The 20,829-nt window shown below is 51.5% G+C and overlaps 3 protein-coding genes across 13 annotated transcripts in view; 2 read left to right on the top strand and 1 right to left on the bottom strand.

Moving 5' to 3' along the window:
- ANGPTL2 (angiopoietin like 2) overlaps positions 1-16,949 on the top strand; it is a 34,273-nt gene extending 17,324 nt beyond the window's left edge. For all 3 annotated transcript variants that reach the window (XM_049637901.1, XM_049637884.1, XM_049637892.1), the window contains 3 exons: positions 10,598-10,791; positions 12,461-12,731; positions 15,139-16,949. In XM_049637901.1, the coding sequence (XP_049493858.1) occupies positions 10,598-10,791; positions 12,461-12,731; positions 15,139-15,338 (665 nt within the window). In that variant the 3' untranslated portion in view covers positions 15,339-16,949. The remainder of the gene's footprint in view (positions 1-10,597; positions 10,792-12,460; positions 12,732-15,138) is intronic.
- Positions 1-20,829, top strand: part of RPL12 (ribosomal protein L12) — a 534,927-nt gene that overhangs the window by 306,760 nt on the left and 207,338 nt on the right. The window lies entirely within an intron of this gene.
- RALGPS1 (Ral GEF with PH domain and SH3 binding motif 1) overlaps positions 1-20,829 on the bottom strand; it is a 271,670-nt gene that overhangs the window by 114,996 nt on the left and 135,845 nt on the right. The gene's annotated exons all lie outside the window — the stretch shown is intronic.

Below are 20,829 nucleotides of genomic sequence, written 5' to 3'. Positions count from 1 at the left end.
CATCAGCCAGACCTGTGGAAGCTGAATGGGCAGGGAGGGCCCAGTAGTTTCCTGGGGCTGGATGACAACCGGAGGAAAAGGCAATGGCCTCTCAGCCAATCAGCAGGGAGCTCTTATCAGTACTGTTCTGAGAGCTCCAGGGCAGGTTCCGCGCCTGGAAGACAAAACCTTCTTCTGTGCTCTCACCCATAAGGTCCTTTGTTCCCAAGGATAGCACTGGGCCAGAAACACCTTTGCGTGCAAGACTTAGCAGCTTCTGAACCTTTCATCCCATAACCTCAGAGCCATCTGCTGCTCTTCTCATTGTCTGGGTCACTCAGCCCACAGCTCACCCTTCCCCCGGGGACTGAGGGAGCCACGGCCGCTTATGTGGAGCCAGCTTGTTCCCAGCCAGACAGTAACAGCCTGGCCCCGGGCCAGGCCCAGGCCACGGAGAGCCTGAGGCAGGGAGGCCCAGGCAGCTCCTGGCTTCCCTGGTGTCTCACTGGGGTTCTGTCCTGCCTCCCTCAGGTCTGGCCAGACCTGGGGCGTCTCAGTAAGGATGAGGCTTTGACGAGGCCTATGCCAAACGGCCCTCCCTGTGGCCCTGTCTCCTGGTGGGCCGGCTGTTGCTGTCCACCCTTCCTCTTGTCCTCTCCACTTTCTAACACTCACACATCCCCTGACCTCCTTCTCCACGTGTGTGCCCTGGACACATAAACACACGTACACGCACACGCTCATCACTCAGGTCCGCCATAGAGGAATACTGCTGGGGTCATGAAAAGGCACGGGAACAGACAGGATGGAGCCTCAGTGCTGGCCTTCTCCCCAAATGGTCCAGGAGGCCTGGGACACTGTCCCTCGGCTCTGTGCGGGCACAGCCGGGCACATGCCAGTCCTCCTGCCACGGCACCCGCCCTCGAGACTGGTCACAGGAGGACAGGCAGTGTTAGCACCAGCTGCCACAGCAAGGCCCTGCCTGAAACAAATCCTTAAAAACCAAAAGGTGTAGGCATTTCTAGCTGCTTTCTCTCCTGAGAACATCATCAGCTCAGGTTGCTTCTCAAGGGATCAAGAGGAGACCACAAAATCAGAAAAGATTAGAGCTCATTAGGGGCCTCATCAACCCAGAGCCTTTCACTGGCAGAATCAAGATCGGTCTCTGGACGCATAGCTTCCAGGATGTTGAGGTTCAGAGAGAGTAAGTAGCTCGGCCAAGACTACACCGCTAGGGAGTGGCTCAGCCAAGACTCAAACCTGAGTCTGTCTTAAGCATTCTGGGATACCGCACGTTTCCGCGGAAAGGCTGGAGGGGAACTGGTGTGAAAATCACTGTATAAACGCTTAAATTGGCCCCAAGTGCCTGCTGCCTGGGATGTGACCCTCCATCACTATTCTATGTACTAGGTTCCAAGCACCTCCTTCTAAAAGAGCCCTGGGAACAGAGTTGGTGGATTTGCTATAAGGACTCTTATGGTTCTAACGACACAAGACAGCGTCACTGCAAACCCATCACTATCATGCCGTCCCCTTATTCAGGTATAGGAGAGACCAACCCAACCAATCATGTGTGGCTAGCTCCCCAGTCATACAAATGGACTGTTGTGGGTGAATTTAGGTAGTAGACTGTATCATAACCCTGAGATGCAAAAAAAAAAAAAAAAAAAAAAAAAGATAAAGCAGAACTGAGTTAGCATCACACTGCAGAATGTCTAAAACAACTGAGCTCTCCCACAGAAAACATAATATGTGCCTGACTTCCAGTAAACGGACCCAACTGAAGCTGCAGATAAATCTGATTTAATTTGTACTGAATCTGGACACATTTTCTAGGTTTATTTCTACTCAGCATTTCAACGTACGGCAAAATCGGAAGTCCTGATTTCTTTAAATACGTTAAATACATAAAAATCAGCAGAGGTGATCTGTTCTTGGGGCCAAATTAGGTGGCAACCACATTGTTTCACTGCTAACACAGAGACCACCCGTTCCCCCCACCAGATGCTCTATGGCCGGGTAGGCACAGACAACTCGAACAAGTGTTTTCCCAGGTGGATTTTCCCTCCTATATTTTACTTCCCCCTGTGAGGTAGGAAATACGTATGTTATCGATTGTGGATTTAAAATAGAGAACAAGATAGATTACACTGTAGCTTCCATTCTTTCTGGAGGTCAAGCAATTGTCATTCCAGGTGAAAAGCCGTTGGCCCCATGTGCAGACCAGCTCCAGCGACTGGGCTTCCAAGCCTGAAGCTCTGTAGGGACTCGGAGAGGCACCTGGGAATTGTGAGGACGGGAGGGTGACCGTAGCCACCACCAGCTCTGCCTTTCAGTTTTCCAAAGCTGATGGAAAACCCAACCCAGGTCTCTTGCCGCCAGGGCTTGTGCTGTTTTCACTGCACTATGCTGTCTTGTTCCTGAAATGTTATTGCTGAACAAAGTAAGATTCTCAAATTCATTACAAACTACGTAATCCAGGGATATTTCAAAGAGCATTCTTTGCTAGCTTCTTCATAAACAAAAGCCACTGGAGTTCAAGGTGGGTCATCTTCCTTCTGGCTCTGCTTTCTCTTCTCTCCTCGGATACCTCGGGGAACGGATCACAGAGAGCCTCGAGTGTGATGGCAAGCTCTCCCTGCCTTACTCGGGCGTTTTCCAAGGAAGACATTCAGCTACATACAGGCTCGGTCTCTTTACAGCCCCACGGGATGAACCATCAACTTGTTACTATTAAAAGCGGTGATCTGGCATCTGTGGCCTAGAAATCCCAACAGTTTGGCACTTGGCAGACTGAAAGCCATCTGGAAAATCCTGGCGCTTGGGTATCTGCAGCCAGCTCCGAGCCACAGAGATGGATCGCTGGGGTGAATGTGTGCAGTGGACTGTATCATTACCCTGAGATGCTCCCCCAGGAAAAAAGAGATCGATAAAGCAGAATTACGTTAGCATCGTACTCAATGGTGTCTAAAACGAAGGTGGTTAGGCGTGTTGAGCGTGTGCTGTAAAAGTAATGTCTCGACTTCAGCTACCCCTGGGATGACTCTTGAGGAGGAGGGCCTTAAAAAAAGAAGCCTGACGATCCTGGCTTTGTACCTCAAGATGAGCCAGTGGAACCACAGGACCTGGAATGCTTTTATGTAATGCTTTTTTTTTTTTTTTCAAATATAAGTGATTTTCCTTTAGCAGATTTTTAATACAGTAATTTAAGTTAGAATTACAGTGTATACAGAGAAATTTTGCTAAGAAAAAGAAAATTTTAGTTTAAATGACTAATGTTTTTTTAAAACAACAAACCAGAAAAACCCCCTCTAACTGTTGAAATTAAGATGTCTTAGGGGGGTCTGTCCACAGTAACCTCCAAAAGAGCAGAAATCCAATCGTCTGGCAGTATCCCAGATACAACGGGCAGACTTCCTACGACAGACCGTCCACACGTTCCCAGGTTTTGGTTTGGATCCTGATGACCCTCTGCTGTGGGGCTCCTGTTCCCAGATGTTCCCAGACTGATCACTGATTCTCAAAGTTGGAAGAACAGAAGGAAGATGACAAAGAGAACGTGGCTCACGGTGGCGAGGAAAGGAGAAGAGATGGGGGAAGGCACACGGGGTACTAAGGGACCCTTAAGTGCTGGCAAGATGGACACTCAATCACGCCCCTGATGAGGCTCCCACCCGGAAGGATCCCAGAGACCGATGAGATGATGGGACCCTAAGCAATCCTAGCACGGTGACACAGACTCAGCACGCTGCAGCAGGGAGAAACAGGCCCAGAAGGCAGACGTGAGTTCTAACCCTAGAGCCTCCTCTTTCCAGACGTGCAGTCTCCCTGGGACTTAGTTCCCTCCCTGTTGGAGAGGCTTGTGAGGAGGAAATGAAAGCCCGGGTAAAGCACCTGGCCGGCAAAAGGCTCCAGGTACATGGTAGTCATCATTCTTATTCTCTTCCAGTAGATAGATAGATAGATAGATAGATAGACAGACAAACAAATAGATATATCATAAGGCATCATGGGAACCCCGAGGAGGATTAAGTAGGTCTTCTGGGGCTGGGGAGGACTTCCTGGAGGAGGAGATGAGGAGGCTGAGGGCACAGCAGATAAGCACTCAGAATCACTGCCCCCAATCATCCAGAAATCACGAAGAACAGGCTTGGTGCTGGGCAAATGCCCTCTTTTCAGAAAGAGAAAGGATGAAATACTAGAAAATCTGGAACAATTAGCTTAAACCCCAGTAAAATTATAAAAAAGATCAGAGAGAGGGGTTCGTGAGCATTTGGAAAATTAAAAGGTGATCAGTGAAGGCCAACACAGGTTCTGTAAGCACAAGCCAATAAGCTGATTCCCTGTCTTGGAAAGGGTTAATAGGTTGGCAGACCGCTTGAACACCACCTGACCGGTACCTGTGGGTTGCCGTCACGGGTCTGATCAGCTCTTCCACGATGTGCCTGCAGAACAGCACCGTCGACCTCTGGACTGAGAGATGTTTGCTCACCCTCATCGCTATATCCAGGGAGGCTCAGAGTGCTGCCCGCCTCTGCGTCCAGTGACATCCCTGCCCCGGGGCAGCCTTGGGTGCCACTGACCACTGAACCCAAGGAACTCCGGGCTTCACCCCGACCAGTCTTGGGAGCCACAGTGTGTGGCTCAGCTCTGCACACAGTGAGCCCACCACAGCCCCTCCAGGGCGAACCTCTCTTCCCTTTTAAATTGCTTTAAAGCCCATCCTTCTCCTCCTGCCCAAGGGTACTGATGGAAACCCAGGAGTGGGCACAATGCTTTTGAAAGGGTCCTTTGGGAAGGAATGCTGCCAAGTCTGTTTACCCTGAGGTCAGACAGGCAGAAACAGGACCCCTTTATACTCTTCGAGGGCTCCGGGAGCTCTTACATGGGAAGTCTCCCCGTGTATCACATCCGCTGAAACATGCCCACCTCCCACATCTAATAGAACTTTCACTGTAAAAATTTTGAACGGATTTTTTAAATTTTGCTCTTTGAAATTATTTGGCCAAGAGTAACACAATTAATTTATGGCTGGCTCTGATTTCTCGGCAAACATCAGGCATGTTCAGGAATTCTTGGGAAGTGAGGAAAATCTAACCTACAAATTGTTTTCAAAAGTAATAACATTTTTATGAAGACTAAATTTAACAATTAATGAACTTGACAAGATGTCCCACTTCGTAGAAATTTAATTACATACTTATAAACTTTGATTTTGCAGTTTTCGTATTTTAGAGCCAATAAATTTTTTTTAGGCCTCAAATACTTTCATAAACTCCTGAAAAGCTCGTCAGCCCCAGGCACCGTGCCCGTCGTCTGCGGACTACAGCAGCCTCCACGGCGGGCACGCGCGTTTGGACCCTTTCCCCGGCAGCACCAGCAATGACACCCGTGACGTCAGCTCTGAGGCCCTACAGGAACTTCAGGTGCCTTTGGGAACACACCAGCTGTTCCTGTGTTTAGGTTATTGTTTCGTACTCTGGTTCAGTGAAAAAGTGGTGACTGACATGGAATACATATGTTCACGACCAAAATATTATCTATCCAAGCCTTCTGGATAAATAAGGCTCAAGCAGCCCATGTAATTCTTCCTCACCGACCCCCTCTCCGGGTGTCTGCTCTCCTGCCCTTCACCCAGGATGCCTGGCGAGTCCTGACGCTGGCCAGGGCAAGACTCACACCTAAGCAGTCCACGTGCCTTGGCTCTCGGATGAATTAATTTGGATAGGAAATTCCAGATCCAATTTCAACAACTAGTCAGTTCTCCTGTTAGAAAAATGTTTCAGGGAGTGGCACAAAGACTTTTTGGAGACAGATCATCGGTGAGAATAATTGAAAACAGCATACTGTTCTCACGAAAAAAAAAACCGCGTCTCGGTACTATCACAGAAGCCTCTCCCCGGTGCCTTCCTATGAACTAAAACATTCCTAGAACGTTTCCCACAGGCCACAGGGTCTCTGCACAGCCTCAGGTGGTCAAGTCCTGAGACTTGGGCTTATGGGTCAAAGAGGTCAGTCAGGCCGCTGGCCAGCCACGTGGTCTGGTCCAGCTGATGGCCAGGAGGGACTCTGCTCCTCTCTGCAGGCCTCCGGAGCAGCCAGGGAGAAGAGGCATCATCACTGTCTACCCACTTCTTAGCTCCAGGCCTCCAACGTGCTGCCAGTGGGCTTGGTCAGATATTCACGGGGCCACGTTTCCCTAGCAGGAGGGGTGACTGCACTGACAGCTGATGCAGTTGGTAACCCATTTCTCCAAAGGGACATGAGTGGGCAGGTCAGGCTGAGCTGGTCTGCCCCCAACCCAGAGAGGAAACTGGGGTTAGGCAGTTACACTTAGGTCTGGCCGGGCTGCAGGCTCTAGCCCAGCTTTACCAGAAAGGCGCTTCATTGGGCATACTGAGCATGGGATCAGCTATCAAGAGGTGGTTCCTGGTTTCCTAGGAGGCTATGCTTCTGATGTGTAAGAACCCCGGACAGGAAGAAGGAAGCAGTGAGGGGACTCAAACCTGATCACCTCCAACCCTCACCGGGTTTGACACTGAGGTTTGGGGGCCCAAGACCTGTATACTTTGTGTTCCCATCGCCAATATCCCTTCTTCCTGAGGCCTCCCGATTCCAGGCCCTGTGTGCTTTCCACACCCTGTGTTGCTTCTCTAAGGAACCACGCAGGCTCGGCTCGGCCATGGTGACTGCACTTCCCTTCACGTGGAACGTTCTGGCTACAGCTCTGCCGAGAGTGTAAATATGGTCTTTATAGAGATGAGGTCGGGCGCTACTCCGCTCGGAGCCGTGGTGCTGCTGAGTTAGTGTTGGCCTGACGCTCTGGGCAACGCTGCCCTTTCAGAAGAGGAGCCAAGCGAAATACCGCCTGGGCACTTTGCACTGTTCCAGGGGGAGAGCCCTGCCCACTGCACACTGAAAACGCAGTTTCATTGACAAAAAGGATTTCCATTCTTCATTTCGGTGTATCTTTGGGGGCTTCTCCACTGAAGCTGTGACTTCTAAAATGTGCTCTGTAGAAAACATCTACCAGTAAATCGCTGTACATTTTAGTCTTGGAAATTCAAAAGCGAATACAGTTACTTGTTTGTGTGTATGTGGCTGTGGGGAGGTGGGGAGCGGACAATTTCAAAACCATCAGCTTTCATCCAGCAGAGGAAAGAAGGAGAGAGGACCCCGAGCGGCACGTGCCCTGGCTGGCCTCACGCTGGGTGCTCTTGTGTTTGCGAGGCCCCCAGAACAGGTGGCTTTGTTACCCCTGTTTACAGAAGTAGAAACTGAGGCTCAAGGAACTTTCCGAGGACACGATGTGAGGCAATGGAGTCACCAAGATTTGAGCTGAGGGCTCCTGACTCCTGTATTTGTATCCGTTACAGGTTTCTCATTTGAATCGGCCATTTTAACAGAGCCACATGATAGTCCTGCTGCCATTTTCTGCTCCCTGATCATATTACTGCTGCCAGTTTTCCAATGCTGAGTATTTTTTCTGACTCCTTTTCATCCATCATTTAGGTTTCTGACCTCTGCCACTGGTGCCTTTCATGGGAGAAAAGGGAGCGTGTTTCAGTGCAGGCGGTTTGCTAGGGCTCTGTGAGGGTTTCGGAGGGAAACTGGTCTGGAAATGTGGTTACTGATGGAAGCTGACGGGTCCTGAGACTCAGGCCAAGTGCAGTGTGCAGGAGACACGCAGATTTTTTTTTTTTTTTTTTTTTAACAGCAGAAAATACGAAACACCTCTTTACTAGTTTATTCCTACTCCATGATTCTGGAAAGGCTTAAAGGAAAAAACTGCCAGATTTGCCTTAAAAAAAAAAAAAAAGGAAATTCTACATCATAAAAGATACTAAAATAGATGAAAATAGGCGAAGGACACTAAAAGGTAAGCAAAGAAGAAAAACAAATCTTCAATAAAAACTTTGAAAAGGTATTAATACCTTGACAAAGAAGAAGTGTAAATGTTTATTTTTTAAACCTGGCTGACTGGCAAAGATTCGTAACAGTCCTAGGGACACAGATATGTCAGCCTGGGCCCCCCACCCTGGAGTTCACTCTGGTTGGGGAAAAAGAAAAGAGCTTTAGACTTGGGCTCTGGACCACCCAGGCCACTTGGGCTCAGACACTGGATCTGCCATATAAGCCACCAACCTCAGGGGTGGCACCTAATGACCCCATGCTCCAATCTCCTCATCTGTCCAGTGGGTGACGACAAGTTACCTCACACTTTAAAACACTTGCCTTTTAAAAAGAGCCCTCTGTAGCAATGTCAAAGGTGAAGCTGAAAGCATGGGCGGCACCCACAAAAGCAGCTCAGGCTGGGAGCTGGGAGACCCACCTGCCACTCTCCCAGTGGCCTTCGAAGCCTCTCCTGACGGAGTGCCTCCCGTAAACCAAGACTGTCCCTCTGAGAGCCCCACCGGAGCCCCGGGGAGGCCCTGCAGTAACAGGGCTGGCTGCTTGTTTTGGGGGGTGTTTTCCAGGCCTCTGCTGGACCTCTGTCACCAGCATTCCCATTAGACATTCCCAGAGCCTCTCCTGTGCTTCTGACCTGGGAAAGCGCTGGGGGCCCTCCCACGGCCACTGTGCGCTCTGCGGTCGGGGGCAGCCTCCTTATTCTCTGCCCTGGTCCCAGGGGCTGGGAGCTGAACACAAGCCAAACCTTTTTATTTTTCCTGAATGCTCTTTCTGGAGGTCTGGCCTCCCCTTCTCCAAGACAGAAGACGCACAAGGCAAAGAGGGAAGCATCTGCCTGGCCAGTGCTTAGGGTCCCACCCCGTCCGTTGGGGCGGAGAAGGTTGGTGAACAGGTAAATGGTGAGAAGCTCTCCCTGGAGGATTACCTGTCAGCGGGAAGCACCAAGAGCGACCCCCCTCTTTGAGGCGCGAGATCAGGCACTGGGGGTGGGGAGGGGTGAGCAAGACCGCCCCTGCCCTTCCCCGTCAGGCTCCGGGTGGGGAGGCTCGAACACAGTACAAGGACTCAGGAAAAGCCCACCTGAACCGTCCAGAAAAACAACAACAACAACAACAACAAACCCGCCAAATTTTTCTCATTTAACTATCACATGTGGACTAACCAAGCCCAAGTCTAATCAGGAAGGAATCTTGAGAAGTTAGATCTATGCAGGAAAAGCCGAGTACACCTTCCGCCGATGCCCCTCCCTGACACGCAGAAGGGAAAGGACAGGAATGCACAGGAGTTCAAGTTGAGAGAGGCTGGTGAGGTCAGCTCTCCCCTTGCTGGGTATCAGAGCCGCCCTGAACCCTGCCCTAGGCTTCCACTACCCGGCACAGCACCTGCGGGGGCGGGAGCTCAGCAAATAGTTGTTAGAATAAACACACACATTCAGAGAATGAGAGGAAATTTCCTTAGAACTTTTGGTCTTAACAATTCTTGGTTTGAGGACTATTTTGAAGAGAAGCTGAAGCAAACTGTGGCAATTTTGTTTACTTTAAAATCTGTAGTTCAATGGTTAGGTCTTGAAACAAACTTCTGAAGGTTCCTGAGATCAACAAGGAAGAACCCAGCTTCTTTGGACCTTGGTGACCCCAGTTTCAACCTTCTTGCTGATGTGACCGACATCCAGGAGACCACTAGGGGAGGTGGGGGTGGGGTGGTGAAAAGCCTATGGTGGCTCCTCAGACCCCTCATGGCACCTGTTCCTTCTGACTGGGCTGTCCAAGCTCAGTGAAGTCCCAGAAAAACACAAAACTCATCTGGTCTCAGTTCCAGAAGAAAGCCATGGACCGGAAGGTATCCTGGACACCATCCTTTAAGTCTGTGGACCTGCTTAAATGACCAGCACAGTGACCTCAGAATGCTCTGAGCATCTGGCCCTAAATGAGCTTCCTTTGGAAAATACGCATATTGGGCTGAATGGGACTGGTCCCCCCCAAAAAGCTGTTTGGAGGCTAGTGTCTGAATCTCAGAAATATCCTGACACCTCTGGCCACGTGGCCAAATTCTGGACACTGCTTGGGCACTGTGACCCCACAGAAGTTCCTCACTAAAGACTGAAACTGTCCCTGAGCACTCTCACAGAAAAGGCAAGCGTGGAGTCGGGACTGAGGTGACGTGGGCCAACCTCAGCCCACGGGACTCAGGAGGGCAGTCACCCGTCTCTCTGCCTGGGGTGAGGCCGACCAAGCCCGAGCAGTGCTCCACACTGCTGCATTTTGGTAGGCACATCTCTCTTTTCACAATACCACCAGCTAAAAGATAAAGCACTCCAGGAACTCCACACAAAGGATCTCAGCAATCCTCACAACCTTGAGAGAGGTAAATATGATCTCCTTTCTACAAACCAGGGAAACTGAGGGTTTGCAGAAGTAAGGATGCTTGCCCAAATCACCACGTGAAGGAGTCAGAGCTAAAAGTGGTCTGGGAATCCAGGCACCCTGACCCCTAGCCCCAGGCTCTTGCCTTTACATCACGTTATTTCCTGAACTTACAAAAAACTAAAATCAGTCCCCTCTCACTGCTGGCCTGTGGCTCCCAGCTGGAGGCCTGCCTGAGGTTGTGCTTGCTTTGGAGTGCGGCCTGGGGTGAGAGGCACGTGAAAATGTGACTCCGTGGCCAGGCAACAGGGAGGTCTCTGACGTGCACACATCTGTATCCCCAGGCCCGTGGAGAGACTGTTTGCAGGCCTTGGAGGATGGCCACGACACCAGCTCCATCTACCTGGTGAAGCCAGAGAACACCAACCGCCTCATGCAGGTGTGGTGTGACCAGAGGCACGACCCTGGGGGCTGGACCGTCATCCAGAGGCGCCTGGACGGCTCTGTCAACTTCTTCAGGAACTGGGAGACATACAAGGTGAGAGCCCCGGGCCCTGTCTGTGCTGTCGGTGAGAGCAACCGGGCCACCCCAAGAGGCCTGACCAGCCGGTGAGAGGGCCACTTGGAGGGAAGGTGCATGCTGACCTGTCGAGGCCTTGGTGGCCCCGTGCAATACACACGTGTGGTGAGGAAGACACTGACGAGGTCATTTTTGCAAACCCACCTGCCGCTGGCAACTGCTACGAGATACGAGTTAGGGACAGACCACAAAAGGCCCGTGGACATGGTGGGACTTTAGAAATGCTGCTAGGGGGTGGCCCCTCATCCCCGTCTGGGTATAGGGAGCATCCTTTTCCCAGCTGGGGCTTCCTTGCGGGAAGACCTGGTCTCGCAGCCCAGAAGGGGCAGGTCCCCAGGGCCTGCTACTGGGAAACATGGGAACACTAGGTCCGAATTCCCAGGAAGCTGAATGCCCACCCAGTGGTAGGAAAGGCCACTGGGCTCAGCCATACGTCTGGCAGATGACAGGGGTGGTGCCGAAGGTGGCAAAAGGAGCTCAGTTCACCAAATGCCACTGCCACGTGCCAGGCACCATGCCAAGTGCTTCCATCTGTTACCTGCTTTAGTCTCACACGAGCCCCGGGAGGAAGATCCTGGTGTGGCCCCGGTTTACAGATGAAAAGGTGAAACAACCTGCTCGGGGCTGCACACAGCAGCGAGTCCAGGCCTCTGACACCAAAGCTTACGAACGACCCTGGCCATGACGCCTGTGCGTGGCTTCGCGTGGCCCCTTCCTGTCCTGGTTACTCCCAGCCCACCTCCTGCCCGGCCCGTGTCGCTGTTTTCTTCTCTTTCTCCTCTGCTTTCTGAAGATCCACTCCTTCACCCCTTCCTCCTCCTGCCCGTATTCTTTTTCTCAGGGGTGGGAGAACACAGTCGTTAAGACTGGGTGCCTGCTTCAGATCCCGAGTCACCCTCAGGCTCTCTCTGACCCTGGGCCTCTGTGGACCTAGCTCTTAGAGTTGGCACAAGGATTCATAACATAACCTACGTAAAGTCCTGAGAACGGTGCCGATACACTGGAAGGCTCACTGAATACTATTAGTATCATTAGCGAGCCCATCTATTCTGAAGACTTTGAGTGGCCACTACCTGGCTGATGACTCCTTAAACTCAGCGTGAACACAATAATAAAACCGCTGATTTTAAACCCAGAAGGGAGCCCGGGCAGATGTAGCATGTGTCTGTCACAGCTCATACCGGTCTGGTGCATTAGAGTTTACACGAGACCCTCACACACATCCCATTCCCAGAGAGGGACGGTGAAGCTCAGAGGTGGTCAGGATCCATCCAAGGAACTCCTGTCGCCTGCCTACTGTGTGTTAGGCTCTCGGTTTACCACATTAGGTGTGTTCCTACAACAACCCTATAATAAAGGTAACACAGTGTCCCCCATGTTCACACAATGCCTAGCACACAGTAGGCACTCTTTCAGTAGTCTTGAACGATGCGTGATTGAGGCTCAGACAGGAAAAGCGGTTCATCAAGTCACAGCCAAGTGCAGAGGTGGGGATTTGAACCCAGGCCTGCCTTATGCTCTGCCCATTTCTGATCTCCTCTGCCCAGGGCTGAGCATCCAAGAGTGGGGCCCTGCTGGCTGAGGACACTACGTATCCCTCACTGATGCTCTCCTCCGTTTTCCCCAGCAAGGGTTTGGGAACATCGATGGCGAGTACTGGCTAGGCCTGGAGAACATCTACTGGCTGACGAACCAAGGCAACTACAAACTGCTGGTGACCATGGAGGACTGGTCTGGCCGCAAAGTCTTTGCAGAATATGCCAGCTTCCGCCTGGAGCCCGAGAGCGAGTATTACAAGCTGAGGCTGGGGCGCTACCATGGCAATGCTGGTGACTCCTTTACTTGGCATAACGGCAAGCAGTTCACCACCCTGGACAGAGACCATGACGTCTACACAGGTAGGACCCATACAGTCAAACCCAGGTGCAGGCCAGGGCAAAGAGGCCGGTCAAAGCCAGAGCTTCTGAGTCACAGCCTGAGAAGAGGAAGGTCCCAGAGCCCAGAAGGCCGACCCTGTTGCTACTCCCTGAAAACCCACTCCTCTACCCACTGCCCACAGACCCCCTTCACAAAGGTGGGTCAGAGGGGCATTAACAAAAAGGGAACGGCAAAGAGGTATACAAATTACACATTTGTGGGCCACTCAGGGCCAAGCCTTCACATCACCTCTCTGCCCGAGGCACCAGGTGTTCAGGCCACACTCTCCACGGACTCTGGGCCACACACCTGGGTAATAATGCTGGCCCTGCCTCCTACCAGTCATGTGTCTTTGGGCATGCTGCTTACTAATCTCTCCAGGCCTCGCTTCCACATCGGGAAATAAGGACAATGCCTGCCTTGCAGGGTGGTGAGAAGGTTAGAGGATGTACCTCAAGTGCTTTGTCTCAGACGTGGCAAAGAGGGCTCAATCCAAGTGGGCGGTCTTTGTGGTTACTATTATTAGCATGTATTATTAACACAGTGTAGTAAGGGAGCTATTAAGAGGAAACCAGGTAGGAGACATGAAGTGATTTGTCCAGGGTCATATGCCTCAAAGTCAGGTCTTTACTAGGAAGCCTTTATTAAATAAAAAACAAGGGGGAAAAAAAACCCAGAATATTCTAAGAGACACACATACATACAATCCAGCCCTGAGTCCAGATGTCAACCTCCCACAGTTAAGCCTCTCCAGGCCCCACACCCAGTTTCCTGAGATGAGGGCCTCTGCACCCCAGCTGCTTGGCAAAGCCAGCAAGGCACTGCTCCTGTCTGAGGGACCAACCCTACCTCCAGGCCAAGGATGTCTGTTCTCATTGGGCAAATCTGGCCCCCTCCCTGCCCCCTGGTCTGCAGGCCACTTCCCTCCTCTTTAAGGTCCCAGGAACCGCTTGCATTTTTCAGGCAAGCTCTGTACCTACATATTGAGGAGGGAGGTCCTCACTCTAGGTCCCCATGGCAGCCACACTCCAGCAGGCTGTTCTCACAACACTGGGGGACATGCAGTTACCTCCACCTGCTGGCTGGCACTGAAGGGGCCCCTGACGAGACAGTACGCCTTCTTAGGCAGGGTTACAGAGGCTTCTAGAAGAGCAGAGCAGGAAGAGGACCCTTGGAGCTAGTCAGATTCTGGGGACATTGGGACTGCTACAACATCTCGAGGGCCATCGTGGATAGGAGGGAGAAGACTGTTCTATGACCCAAACCGTCAGGCCTGTGCAACAGCACCGTCAGTGGCTGGCAAGGAAGTGAGCTCCTTGTCCCTGGAGGCATGCAGGTCAAGCTCAGGAGGGGCCTCCACTCACACGGGAGGCTGGCCATGGCATGCCAAGGGCTCTCTCTGCTCTCCAAACCCAAGCACTGCCATTTGGTCCCTAGCCTCAAGTGACGGCCTAAAAGAGCCCAAGGAAAACTCTGGGCTGGGCTGCAGGGGCTGCGGGTGCCTGAGCCCATTCTCCCCTGAGCTTTCTGCCTCGGCCAGCCTGCAGCCTCCATACCACATCCCAAGGCCTCAGCGGGAGCAGGGCCACCGGCCCCATTGGGCGCCAGCCCACAAACCTGACCGAGGCAGCCCTTCCTCTGAGTGGGGGTCCACTTCTCAGGCCTGCTCAGGAAAGCGGGGACCCTCTCTTTTAACTAAGAGCAGCCCAAGCAGCTGGCAGCTCCTCTTCCGCTTCCTCCCTGAGAAGGCCGATGCCCCTGCACGCCTGCTTGCACCTTGCCCACACTTTCACTGTTGTTCCGAACTGCTTGTCCTTGGCAGCAAAATCCAGCATGATATGATAGTGCCAGAAGTTTTATGAAAATATCTTTCTTTTGTGAAATCATAAAAAAATACTTGGCTGGAATACAGCCTGGGAGGAACAGAGGAGCATTTCATCTTAAACACTTCCTTTGTCATTCTATAAAAATCTTGATCCAACAGTTGCAACTCTTAAAAAATTCCTCAGAACACTTTGGCCGCTCCCCCGCCCACCCCAGGTCATTTCTGCTTCCTATTCAAACCTCCCTGGGGCACTTCCTCCGCACAAGCCCCGGGCTAACTGCTTAACTATGCGCCCTCCTTCGATCACCACACAGTCCTGTGCGGGAGGCACCACGCTTACCCTCATTTCACAAGGACAATTCGGTGGCTCGGTGAGTTCGCTGGTCACAAGGCTGAGCCTCAAAGGTTGGAGCAAATCTGAGACCTGGCCCACCCCTCAAGCATTCCTGCTCCAAATGCCCTCTCCCCCACCTTCCCAGAGGGCCCTGCTAAAGGCCCTAAACAAATGGCAGCCTTGGATACAACTGCCTCCTCCCTGTGACCTCCTCCCTTGTCTCCTGCAGGAAACTGTGCCCACTACCAGAAGGGAGGCTGGTGGTATAATGCCTGTGCCCACTCCAACCTCAACGGGGTCTGGTACCGTGGGGGCCATTACCGGAGCCGCTACCAGGATGGAGTCTACTGGGCTGAGTTCCGAGGAGGGTCCTACTCGCTCAAGAAAGTGGTGATGATGATCCGGCCCAACCCCAACACCTTCCACTAAGCCAGCTCCCTCCTGACCTCTCACGGCCATTGCCAGGAGCCTGACCCGGCCATGCTGGCCCCGGCACTAGGAACAACTCCCCGCCAGTTCACCTTGGGGCCGGGAGGATGGGGCCGCCGGATTCTGTTTACCCGATCGCTGCGGCAGATGATGGAATGGAATCAATACAGTATTCTCTGTCCCTACTGCTTTTCTTCACATCAGACAGACCCTCGTGTTTCCACACAGGACAGAACTACAGACAAGTCCTTCTTTAAATACATTAAATCCCTACAATAAAAACCCAACTGCAAAATACCTTCGTAATATACATACGCATGAGCTGAGCTTATGCACATGTGTGTACACCACACATATATGCATTTAGATACATACCACGTGTACTATATCTAGACACGTATATAGGTTTGGTTATATACCTAAATGCACAGACATTCAATTCTCAGATGTTGAAGTTGTTACCAACAGCTTTGCTCTTCGGCGAAAAGCACTGCATTCACATGGTGTTACTCGAATCTGAGAGCAGATCACAGACTATGTAGCTCTAATTCAAAGAATAACCCTTGGTGTCCACGTGCCTGAATTTTTCCAGGAGTGTCTACATGCGATTCACTCACATAGGGGTTCCCTACTTCCTCGCTAAAGAACCCTTTGGGCACCTGATCAAATTTCAACATCCCCTTCCCTCTCCATTTCTATACCTTCCCCCATTCTCAGGACTTTTTCTCCATCCATCCATCCATCCAACCATCCATCCATCCACTTATTCATCCAATACCATTCAGGAAGTACCTTCTGTACCAGTCGTTGGCCACTCACTGAGGTTCCAGGCACCTTCTCTGCTCTTCTCTACCCTTCATACCCACTCCTTACCTTTTCTGTCATATCATCCTTTCTTTCCAGGCAAGCCTCTGAGTAGGAGACAGTTTGGGCTCCAGGTTTCTGGTCAGGAAAGGGAAGGCCAGGCCCCAAAGCTAACTCCCGGCCACGTAGATGATGTACTCGCAGTTTTGTATGTTCCGTTCACACTTTAGCCTACATGTCATTTTAACCATCACAGAAATAATAACCTACCTTGCCCAGGAGATACTCAAGTGAAGAGAAGTCATCCCCCGATCATTGGGGCCCCCGAATGGCTACAGACCAAAGGTCCCGTGCTCTCAGGCTGACTAGAGTCCGCATCTCGTCCCCAAACTACACTTCTCTGGAGTACAGGTGCCACAAAAATGACAACTGGCCGCTTCTCATGAGCTCCTGAATAACCAGGAGCCACCGGACCCCTTGGCTGGTGCGTTGCAGCGTGGTGGCTTTCTGAGTCCTGTTGGCCGCGAAGTGTCAGACTCAGTACTACCGGGACTCTTGCCAAGCAGGGAGCAAGAGAGGAGTCAGGAAGGTGAGACCGTCCCCGGTGGGCGTGTGAATGGGGGTGTGTGAGATGTTGGAACGTTTGGTACTGTCCATGTCTGGGTGTGTGCCTATTACCTCAGCATTCCCACAAAGTGTACCATGTAGCATGTTTTGTGTATATAAAAGGGAGGGTTTTTTTTAATATATTCCCAGATTATCCTTGTAATGACACAAACCTGCAATAAAAGCCATCAGTGCTATTTGGACGTATCTACACTGTGTGTTACTGTTTTGGAATGCCTTCCTGGGGCCTCTGCTATCAGAGTCTCTTTGAGTAAGACTAGATACAGATTCAGCACCAAGGACATACACCAAAATCTTTTAAATCACACTCTCCCTATCTTTGGTTTCCACGTACACCATCAGGAGGCCCAAGACAGCACCCCAGGCCATGAAGGCTCTCTGGGGCTTCACTTCCTTACAGCCATGTCCTGGATATCTTCACTGAACGTCCCAGAAGCACCTCCTAGACAGTGCAACCAACCCCTGAAACACCTTCCCTCAGGTCTGGGCCCATTTCACCAAAAGGCACCATTTATCAATTACTCAGGTCAAAAACAAGAATTTCTCCCCTTACCACACCAACGCCAATCCATCCATCCACGAAAGCCCTTTTCTCTGCCTTCGTGTCTCCTCTCCCCTCAACTACTACAACAGGCTTCCCACCGGATCGGGAGCCCTCTGCCTCCCTCCCTCATTCCAATCTGACTTTCACATTAGCTGCCAGAAAAACAAAACTGTGGGCTGGGAAGTCATCTCTAGGCATGGCAGGAAACCCCAAAGCCAAAAAGGAAAAGATTAAGGGATATGACTAAAGAAAACCCCAAATTTTCTGCCCTCTGAAAAATAACAGATGACCAAGGCTGAAGGCAAATATCAAATAAGAAAAATAAAGGATCAATATTCATGCTATCTCAAGAACTCTCTTAAATCAAGAAGAAAAATACAGACACCATGACAGAAAACTTCGTTAGGCACACGAACACATTAGAACACAAATGGCCAATAAGGAAGAAAAGGTGCCAGCCTCAGTAATAACCAGAGAGGGAGGGATACCAAATCAAGCACAAACCATCACAAGGTGCCTATCGGATTTGTAAAGATGAAAAAAATCTCCATGTTGACAAGGGAATGGAGAAATACGTACTTTCTGTACTATGGATGGAAGTATAAATTGATTCAACATGTTTCAAGGGCATGTTCAACTTAGCAACGTGTATGTCAAACATGGATATACATATGCGTCAAAATTTTTAAAATGCTTATACCTTCAGACCCAGCAATCCCTCTTCCCAATGACTTAGCAATACTGCCACACGAGAGCTGCTTCTAGCAAAGATGTAGTTGGGTAGAGACAGATATTTACTACACCCTACTATGTGCTTGGAATTGGACTTCCGTTTTCTTATGTAATGCTCACAGCACCCAGGTGAAGAAGGGATTGTTCTCACCTCACAGGAGTGGAGGAAATGAGGCTCACAGTCAGACAGCTGGGAAAAATGCCCTAGCAGCAGTTAATCCGGAAGGTGCTGGATGTCAGGCACTAGCTAAGAGTTCTCAGCTCCCTTCTCCCAAACCTCTAGTCAGCTGTCGAGGTCATCAGTTGTTGTACCCTATTTGGTGTGTTTGGTGAGAATACCTCAACCTTGGCCCAGGCCTCCCCACACACCTGGACTGGTGTGTCCAGGATGGAAGGATTGATGGTTAAGGAAAACAGGGTCCATCCAGCCTTACTGGTCACTGGTCGTGGGTCCAAACCCCAAAGCGAAGAGTTCTGGAAAGCCATGCTGGGCAACGTGGAATAACCCTTTTCCTAGACTAGCTGTGACCCAGACAAAAGCAGGCCGAGACACCAGCTATTTCTCCCAACCCCCACCCCAAACCCAAACCTGAGTCAAACCACACCCTGGCTATATGGAAGGAGAGGTAGGAATAAACCCATCAGACATGTGGAACTGGCTCTCCTTGGTGTACAATGGGGGTGTGGCCAACAGCATGGAAGAAGAGAATGGGGGTCGGGGGGGGGGGGGGGGCGGAAGAGCTGTGCTCAAGTGCATGGTGCCGTAGCGCCTGGTGCGTGGCTGCGCCGGCCAGCAAACACAGCCAGGTCCCTGAGGTCTGCCCAACTCAGATCAGCACCTGTCCTTCCTCTCCCATCCCAGCCAGTGGCCTTTTAAGGCCTGCAGGCGTAGGAGCCCTACTGTCACTAAGGTCTCCATGGTGAGTGTGCCTGCAGACCCAGACTTTCTCCGATCCCAGCCAAGCCCCCACACTCCGGTTTGCACCGATACCTTGGTCGCTGGGGGGCACCGACCTGCTGGGCTTATGTGGGAACACGGCAGGAAGACAGTGATGTTCTTCAAGCAAGTGACACTGAGCAGGATCCCCTCCCCCAAATCTTGCAAAATCTTGCCAATTGGAGCAAGACTGAAAGAGAAGCCTTTGGACTACCGAAAACAACAGTATTGGGAGTCTAGGATGCTCACAATTTACAGATGGTCCTTGGGAGCTCAAGGGGGTCCTCTCTGATCTGAGACCACCTCATCTGTTATATGCAGGCTTGCAAAGACTCTAGGCTATAGTAAGACAAAGCCAGGCAACTGGATTAAACAGAAAGGGGACGTTTCAAGGTAACAAAATGTTAAAAAGGCACTCTTTCGGCCTTAGTTTTATCTGAGACTCCAGAGGCTAAGGGCAAAATAATAGCTTCCAAGTGTCCCACATCCTAGAGCAAGGTGTAGGACCATCACTATAGGGGGTGACTCCAAAAGGATTCTACAACATTAGCAGATTGCCCTTCTGCAGCCTGTGTGAGAGGTGCAGGAAAAATATCCTGGGGTGGGGGGAATGAGTTGTCCTTGTGATATGCTCCCTGGCCACCACCACCACACGGAGGGTGGGTGTTCCCCCGACCCTAAATCAAGTGAGAGGGCCTTCGAGGGACCATTCCAAAGGTTTGGCATAAGCACTACTACCAGACTCGTGCCTCAAGTCTCCAGACCTGTGGCAGAGAGAAATGAGACCACACTGGAGCAAATGGCAAGCCCATCAGGGGCTGCGGGGGAGGCAAGGATATGGTTTCCTAGGAACCAGAGGGCAGCCAGGGGGGTGGGGTGGGGGGAGACAGTGCAGGAGGCCCAGGAGCCAAGGAAGGAGCCATAAGTGTTGAGGTGGAAAAGATGTATCACAGGTCACGGCAACTGAGCCAGAAGTGCCCAGAAGGGAAATTCTGCAGCAGCAGCAGCAGCAGCAGCAGCAGCAGCAATGGGGGGTAAAGAGTGTGGGTGCTTGGGCTTCTGGTGTAAGCTCTGAATCACGACTGAACTGGCCACGTAAGATGGGCCCTGACCCCTCAATTTTCGCCTCTCCCCTGTTCCAACCCCGAGGCTCACAAATCTCAGTGGGCAAGCGGGAGGCAGGAGGGTTGTGGGGGCCAGTGACAGTGCTGACCGTGGGCCCTCCCCCACCCCAGGCTTCCAGGCCTCTGGTCCAGGCGTTAGGGAGTCCAGACCTCTGGTTACTGCACCACACTGTGTGCAGTGACCAGATGGTTAAAGCAGACTCGGCTTCTTCATGCCGAACGCCAGAAAGACGAAGGGGACGAAGGGGCTTGCTAAGTCTCCAGCGTTGACCGGGAAAAGAGCTAGTCCACAGGGTAAGTTGGAAAGGACACGGGGGAAAAAATTAAGTTGGTTTCTTCTTACACCTGACTGAGTCCAGCTCATTTAATAAGCTGGTTACATAAGGACACGAGGTATCTCCCAGAGTCCATGAGCAGGGACGCAGCTGGGCCTCACGAGGGCCAGGAACCAGAAATGGCCTGGAAAGCCTTCAAGAGGCAAGGCAGCAGCTCTCCCAGCCTCCCCCACCCCCCCTTCTTTTCCCTTTCCCTTGCGCGCAGGTCTCTCTGTTTCTCATTGTGCGTCCATCTGCTTTTCCCAGCACGGAATTCCTGAGCTCACATGTCCTGCTGGTCTCGGTGCCAGCAAAGACTGATGAGCACCCTCCCTTCCAGTGCAGACTCCCAGCCCGCTGGGGCCGGGTGTCCACCTCAATCCGATCAGCTCTGGCTGGAACGAACACT

Source organism: Panthera uncia, chromosome D4 (genome assembly GCF_023721935.1).
Source record: "Panthera uncia isolate 11264 chromosome D4, Puncia_PCG_1.0, whole genome shotgun sequence".
Taxonomy (NCBI): domain Eukaryota; kingdom Metazoa; phylum Chordata; class Mammalia; order Carnivora; family Felidae; genus Panthera; species Panthera uncia.
The sequence above is the reverse complement of the archived record's forward strand: the minus strand, read 5'-3'. Positions and strand labels throughout refer to the sequence as shown.